The sequence below is a fragment of the Hipposideros armiger genome, unplaced genomic scaffold (assembly GCF_001890085.2).
Source record: "Hipposideros armiger isolate ML-2016 unplaced genomic scaffold, ASM189008v1 scaffold_29, whole genome shotgun sequence".
Classification (NCBI taxonomy): Eukaryota; Metazoa; Chordata; class Mammalia; order Chiroptera; family Hipposideridae; genus Hipposideros; species Hipposideros armiger.
In genome coordinates this window covers 4776451-4783773 of record NW_017731379.1, presented here as the reverse complement: position 1 = coordinate 4783773, position 7323 = coordinate 4776451, and the positions used below count along the sequence as shown (strand labels likewise).

Here is a 7323-nt window from a genome sequence, read left to right as displayed (position 1 = left end):
TTGGTCAGAGCTCACACTCTTGAGCAAGCTCTTAACCAACTGAGCCACTCGGCCGGCTCCTATGTTTTATATTTTTACAAGTTTGTTTATCTGTTTCTGCATTCAGTTTGTTATGATTCATTATTTTGGTTGCAGTATTTGAAATAAAATTTTGTCTTACATATTTAGTTGGAAAAGGAAGATTGTAATAGCTTTTCAATGTATTGAGGATATTCTTTGATACTATTCTGAAACTCAAGAAGTGGTAGTTTCTTAAAGGTTAATAATAGTGTGGTTATCTAAAATCCTATCAGTGACCTTTTCGTATTCTTACATTAAGAGCCATAGGTGTATCAATTAAAAGCCATTGGTTAAATGATTTTTTTATTTATGCATTTAAAAAAATTAATAGACTTTATTTTTTAGAGCAATTTTTAGGTTCACGGCAAAATTGAGTGGAAAGTACCAAAGTGTTCCTGTATACTCCCTGCCTTGTCCTACTTCCGTGCACAGCCTCTTCCACCATCAACATCCCCCACCAGGGGGTTACATTTGTTACAGTTGGTGACTCTACACTGACACATCATTATCACCCAAAGCCCATAGTTTACATTAGGATTGCTCTTGGTTTTGTACATTCTAGGGTTTTGACAAATGTATAATGACGTATATCTACCATTATAGCATCATGTAGAGTAGTTTTGCTGTCCAAAAAATCCTCTGTGCTCTGCCTGTTTATCCCGTCTCCGCCCCCCCTTCCCCTCTCCTACTCCTGGCAACCACTGGTCTTGTTATTGTCTCCATAGTTTTGCCTTTTCCAAAATGTCATATAGTTGAAATCATATAGTAGTATATAGCCCCATGCAGGATTTTGTAACATAGGCATTGGTTATTTTTAAAATACTGGTTTGCTGAGTTATGTAGATCATCCAAATACTGACATATTTTATAATACAGCATATCAAGTCATGTAATCTCTCAAAAACTCCACCATATACACATGGTCTTAGTGCTATTATGAAAATAATTTTTACTTCACAGAACCCCTGAAAAGGTCTGGGGGACTCTGAGACTCCTGAACCATATTTTGAGAACCACTTTTCTAGTATTTGTATGGTTTCATCTTTTACATTTTAATCTCTCTGGAATTTTAAAATCTAAGCTGTGTAGTAGGGATACAACTTAATTTTTTTTTCTTGATGGCCACTAGTAGCCACTTGAACAATCATACATCTTTTCCTTTACCAGGCATAAAATCCTTCAGTGGGAAGATGACCTTGAGTTTACCCTCTTCTGCAGTAGTACTACTGCAGTAGTACTATTTCTCTGGTTAAGATAAATATGGAATGTCAGCCTTTTCATAAGGCAACATTGCTTATTGTAGAATGACCCGTGAATGGAACTGTATCTGGATAGGGAACATTTTGAATGGACTATAAATTTCTGTTGGAAAGCACAGACCTTAGCTGCCCTGTGTACATGCAGTTTGATATGTGCAGGGACCAGGAAGTCCTGGGCTATGATTACAGGATGCTGATTCCTGAGGCATATGATGCTCACTTGTTGGGCGGGGAACTACAAAATAGCTCCTGGATTTCTGTAAGAGTCACTGCTGAAGACAGCATGACTGAAGCTGCCTGCTGGCATGCTGTGTTTCCTGGTTCTGTACCCCACAACGTTAAATGGGCCTGGTTTCATGTTATAGTGTGTTTGATCCTATTGAGTATGAAGGTCGGTCTGTATCTGAGACCACTGCTGGTAGTCATGCAAAGGGGGCTTTGTAATTATAAACTGAATTCCTGTATATAGTATTTGGGTCTTTTTCTGAACTTTCTATTTTTTTGTACTGTATGTTCATGTACCAGTACCATACTTCTTTTTTATTTTTTAATTGAGGCTTTATTATAATTTTTAATATTAGTAGGCCTGATCCCTTCTCATTAATCTTTTAAAAAATATTTTTCTTGGCTATTCTTTATTTTTCCATATGAAATTTTAAATTATATTTTATTTAATAACTTTTTTAGAGTTTATGTTTTTTGTCTTATCTCTTAAAATACCATCTGGATAGTTGGACAGATGCTCTTTGCCATTTGGGAGCAGGTGTCTTTTTGCACAAATTGAGCTGTTTTATTTTATAAGTTATTTCCTCCTCTCCCTCTGTTTCACCCTAGGCATTTGGCCAGTACTCTGTTTTTCCAGCCTTCTGTTGCTGCTCAGTCAGCTCTCTGCACATCAGGCTGTTTCTTTTGTGTATTCCTTTTAATCATAAGGGATAACAGCGAGGAGTCCAATAAAAGCAGCATTTTTTTATGCAATTGCTTTGGTGTTTTGATTCTGGATTTAAAACCTTTGTTTTAACCAGTACCATTATTTTGTCTTTTGTTCCTCAAAGACAGAGACCATAATATTTTTTATTATTAAGTATCAAGAGAGCTTCTAGTAGAGTTATATTGGAAACAATTTGGGTAGCTACAATAATTACTTAAGTATTAAGTCTTATTATTTAGGAAGCAGGTTTAGTAAAGGAGAGTAGGGCTTAAGGTGTTATGAAGGCAGAATGTTGGTGTCTCTTCCTGAGTTATGTTTCAGATTCTTCTCAGTAGTAGAGAGTTAGTTTTTGGACTCCGGTTTACTTTCAGCGTCGAAGAAAGCATAAAATAACAAAATGAGCACCTTTGATATTTTTACTCCTATTCTTATAACCTAGAACAATGTTGATTTCAAGATTGCGAATTAAAGTGGTTCTCAAAAGGGATAGTAAATGAGCAGCTCTCTTCTATATTAACATTGATAATGTCTTCTGATCGTTCTGTACTTCATTCCCCCCTTGTGCTGTCCGGTATAGTTGCCACTAGCCACATAACTATTTAAGTATAAATTAATTAAAATTAAAAATTCAACTTCTTGTTTGCACTAGTCACATTTATAGTGCTCAGTACCCGCACATAGCTAGTGTATTGGACAGTGCCGAATATTATTGTCAGCTGGCCTGCTGTAGATGAAATAAAATTCCAGCTTATAATCAAAGGGTTTCTGGGCGCACATGGGATCTGAGGGAGAAGATTTAATTATAGTATCTTAATGTCATCTCTTTTTGAGAGTCTTGGGAATCAACTTCTGTCTTATGTATGCATCTGTCAGGTGGACCTAATATTAGGTAGGCTAATATTGTTTCTTGGAAATGCTGTTTGCCACTCTTCAACCTCAGCTTTTCTAGCCTTCCAGAGGAAGATTTTTCTTCTACTGGTTTTTTTCTAAACATCTGCACTGTTCTGTTTCCAAAGTATAATCTCACACTTCTAATTATAGAAATGTTTAAAGATGTAGATATTTCTATTGCAGTATTTCCTATTAATTCCTCAAATAAAAAATATTAAAGTTGAAGCTCTGCTTTGAATACCCGCAGATTTCAAAAACTGCGTAACCTTTCCTTTTCAAATTTTTTTATTTTATTTTTTTTTAGCTGAGCCATCCTTCCACCTTTTGGCAGCTCAGCGGCAGCTCAGCTCGGGCCGGGCATCGAACCGCTGTTGCTCAGAGCTCGCACTCTTGAGCAAGGTCTTAACCAACTGAGCCACTCGGCTGGCCCCCCTTCTTTTCAATTTCTTTTATCACTGCTTAATCCATATCCATTTATAACCTCTTCTTCCTCCCCTCAATTTTTTTAGTTATCTTGCTTTTTTTTTTGGACATGATATCTACTCATTTTTCTTTCCATTACTTCCATTCTATTCTGTCTAGCCTACCTCAGTAATCTTCAAATTCCCATCTTAATCTACCCTATTTTGCCTTTCCTTTCTGAACAGGAACTTTGGCTTATGCATCTTTGTATCTGAAACAGATAAGTCATTATTTTGTGTAATATAATCTGATTTTATTAGTTATTTAACACATTGAGCTACCTTACTTGTCATGTTTTAATCATTTAGAGTATTTATGTGAACTCTATTTTTTAGCGTGATGAACAAATCGGGGGTGAATCGTGTAGTTTGGAAACGACCTCGGCTCACTCACAATGGACCTGTTAGAAGGAGCACGGTTATTGACCAGATTCCTTTTCTGGCAGTGGCAAGAGCACTTGGTAAGTATGACTTACATGGATTTTCTACAATATATGGTGGTAAAATAAAAGAGGAGATTGAGAACTAAACTCTTATTTGGTACATAATGGAGGTAGAAATACAATATTAAATGCTGTAAAACCTAATTGAGGAGAAGGTTAAAGTATGGATTTCCATACCAATTGCTCTTTGATCATGAGTCATGTTCAATATTTTGCTAATTGCCATCTATACTTAGGGAAGTTTTTGTATGCTTGGCTTGATGTTATACTTAAAACTATTTCTAAATGTTCTTCCCGACTTCAGCCCTTTATATGTCTCTTAAGAGTCTCCAAAACTCTTTTTGTCTTTAGGTAGCAAAGTAAATTGTCCATGACAAAATAAAAATACTTATTTTCTGATATACCTGGTTTTGGAAGGAAGGCTAGAGGGTTGTATCTATTGAAATATCTTACCTTGGATATGCTAGTTAAATTTTCTTTTAAAGAAAATTTCTTTTAGAATTTACCAATTTTTTCTACTCTCCTTTCCTCGAACAGAAACCTAAGTACTGACTTGGTGCCAGGAACTGCGTTAGGCATTGGTGAGATAACACAGATATACTCTGTCTGCCCTCGTGAAGCAAGACTATGTGGTTGGGGAGACAGGCAATAAGGAAGTAAGCTTGTAAATGAAATAATTACAGATTGGGAAATACCATGAAAGAAAGAAACAGGGGGCCAGCCGAGTGGCGTGTTGTTTAAGAACTGGCTTGGGACGCCAGAGGGCCCCGGTTCGGATCCCACATATGAGGGCCAGTGACACTGCCCTCTACAGCTAAGATGCTGAACAACAGCTCAACCTGGAGCTGGGCTGCCGTGAGTAGCCGGCGACAGCGTAGGCTGCAGCCCCTGTGGCAGTGGGTTGCCATGGGCTACCATGTGTAGCCAGAAGCCAGCGACTGATCTGCCTCGCCTGGGAAGAGCGCAATGGTGGTGCCAGCTTGGGCCAGTGAAGCAACATCCTCCACAACTAGACTGAAGAACAAAACAACAGCAACTTGTCTGTTCCCCTCCCCCAATTCCCCAATTAAAAAAAAAAAAAAAACTTAAAAAAAAAAAAGAAACAGGGTCCTGTGAATAAGAATTATTTATTTATTTATTTATTTATTTTTACTGTATGAACGGCCTTTATTGATTGCAACTGGAAGTGGAACAGGAAGGGCTACGGCAGCTCCGGCTCCTGGGGCGGTTTCACAGACTTTGTTGCAGCCTTCAGGAAGAATAATTTAGAAGGAGAAAAACTATTCTTATTTTATTTTTTATTTTTATTTTAAATTTTTTTTATTGGGGAATAGCCATGGTCATTGGTTACACATTGCTTTCATGCTACAATGACATAGTTGACTCTCTTTTAAGGAGTGTGCAGCTCACAGTGGCCCATGCGGGGATCAAACCAGCAACCTTGGTGCTAGCAACACCACGCTCTAACCAACTGAGCTAACTGGTCACCCTGGGAAAAACTGTTTTTGACGGTATGATGGAAATGCTCCTCTGAGAAGTTTTATTTTAATTGAGATTTGATGGCTGAGAAGGAGTCGTTCTTACTATCTCTTATTCATCTTTGATTATCAAATGACATACTCCCAATCTTCATGGAGCCTATAATCTAGTGGGGGGAATATGTAATGAGCAAACAAATGAGAAAATTATTCTAAAAAGTGTCACAAAGGAATTGAACAATGTGCCAGTAATTGGCAGGAGGGATAGTGGGTAGCAGGGGAGGGCTACTTTGGAGAGGATGGTCAAGGAACATTCTTTAAGAAGGTGATATTTGAGTAAGAACTAAAAGAGAAGAGGCAAAGAAAATAATAGTCAAAGCAGAGCCATAGCAGTTGTAAAGGCCATTAAGCAGTTAGTGGACATTTGATTGGGGGAAGGGGCTACGAGGTTGTGTAGCAAATATTCTCTTTTCCTACTAAATAACATTCTGATTTTCTTTTGGGAAATTATCTCTCTCCTATTATGTGCAGTTTCAGTTTAGACATTCCTATTCAGGGTCCTTTTGTAAAACATAAAATATCAGGCATATGACCCCAGTTAGATCAGTCAGATTCTCTATTCTGGACTTTGAATTGTGAATTTATTTAGTAAGAACAAAAATTAAAAACAAAAAAAAAAACTGGCTGGAATGAATTCAACCTGGTGATATTGACTCCTTCAGCAGTGTCCATTGCTATGGTTGGGTTTTCCTACCTAGTTGCTTGGAAATGCCATTTCTATTCCTGGTTCTCCAGCTTCTTATCTATTGTGTGAGCTACTTGATTTTCTTCTGAGTTGCCTTTTTGGTCTATTATTCACCTGAGCTGAAAATTGTCATTTGTAAGCAAAGAATCCTAATAGAGAAAGGAAAGAGCTTGATGTCTTTAAGGAACAGGAATGAAGCCAGCATGAGAGAGGAGATTAAGATATAAAATGAAGGTGGAAATGAGGATACTTACCCGATTAAAAAGGGCCATACAGGCTAAGGTGTAAGGAGTTTGGTGAACACATAGGTGGTAGGCAAGAACTAAATCCTACAACGTTTTTTAGATCATGGTAAGAAATTTTATTTTAAATGCTTTTACGAAGGGATTGAAGAGTAGGAGAAGTATACCATAGTGGCTAAGAGTGAGACTGGAGCCAAAATTTTAGGTTCTAATCCCAATGCTATTACTTACTGTACAAACTTGAGCAAATTGCTTAATATATTGTGACTTTTTTTATAACTGTAAAGTGAAACTAATAGTGGTACCTTCCTCACACTTGTGAGTATTGGATGATTTGATACATGTAAAATGCTTAAAATAGTGCCTGGCACATAATAAGTGCTCTATAGATGTTAGCTGTTATTATTGTTGTTTATTGAAGTAAGGCAGTGACATTATCCACTGTTTTTAAAGGATCATTTTGGCTACTTTATATAATGGCTAAAATTGTAGGGTAATAAAATTGGAGGCAAGGATACCTTTTAGGGGCCTGTAGCAGTATTCTAGGCACTTTATATATTTTAGAGGTTTCTGCAGAACTAGAAGGCTGTGTAAGTTACCCAGGTCATTTACTCATAGTATAAGCATGTTCACCCTCCAATTGTTAGCAAGGAAAAGAGGGGGAAAGTAACAGTTGGCTGCTGTTTACATTTCAAGTAGATAGCAAACTTTTTTTTTTTTTTAAGATTTTTATTGGGGAATTGGGGGGGATGGGAACAGTGCTGGGGAATTGGGGGAAGGGGAACAGACAAGTTGCTGTCGTTTTGTTCTTCA

The 7323-nt window shown here is 37.3% G+C and overlaps 1 protein-coding gene across 2 annotated transcripts in view; it reads left to right on the top strand.

The window, feature by feature from the left end:
* The window catches only part of PPM1D (protein phosphatase, Mg2+/Mn2+ dependent 1D), a 47246-nt gene that overhangs the window by 17208 nt on the left and 22715 nt on the right, over positions 1 to 7323 (top strand). For both annotated transcript variants that reach the window (XM_019636760.1, XM_019636762.1), the window contains exon 3: positions 3939 to 4063. In XM_019636760.1, the coding sequence (XP_019492305.1) occupies positions 3939 to 4063 (125 nt within the window). The remainder of the gene's footprint in view (positions 1 to 3938; positions 4064 to 7323) is intronic.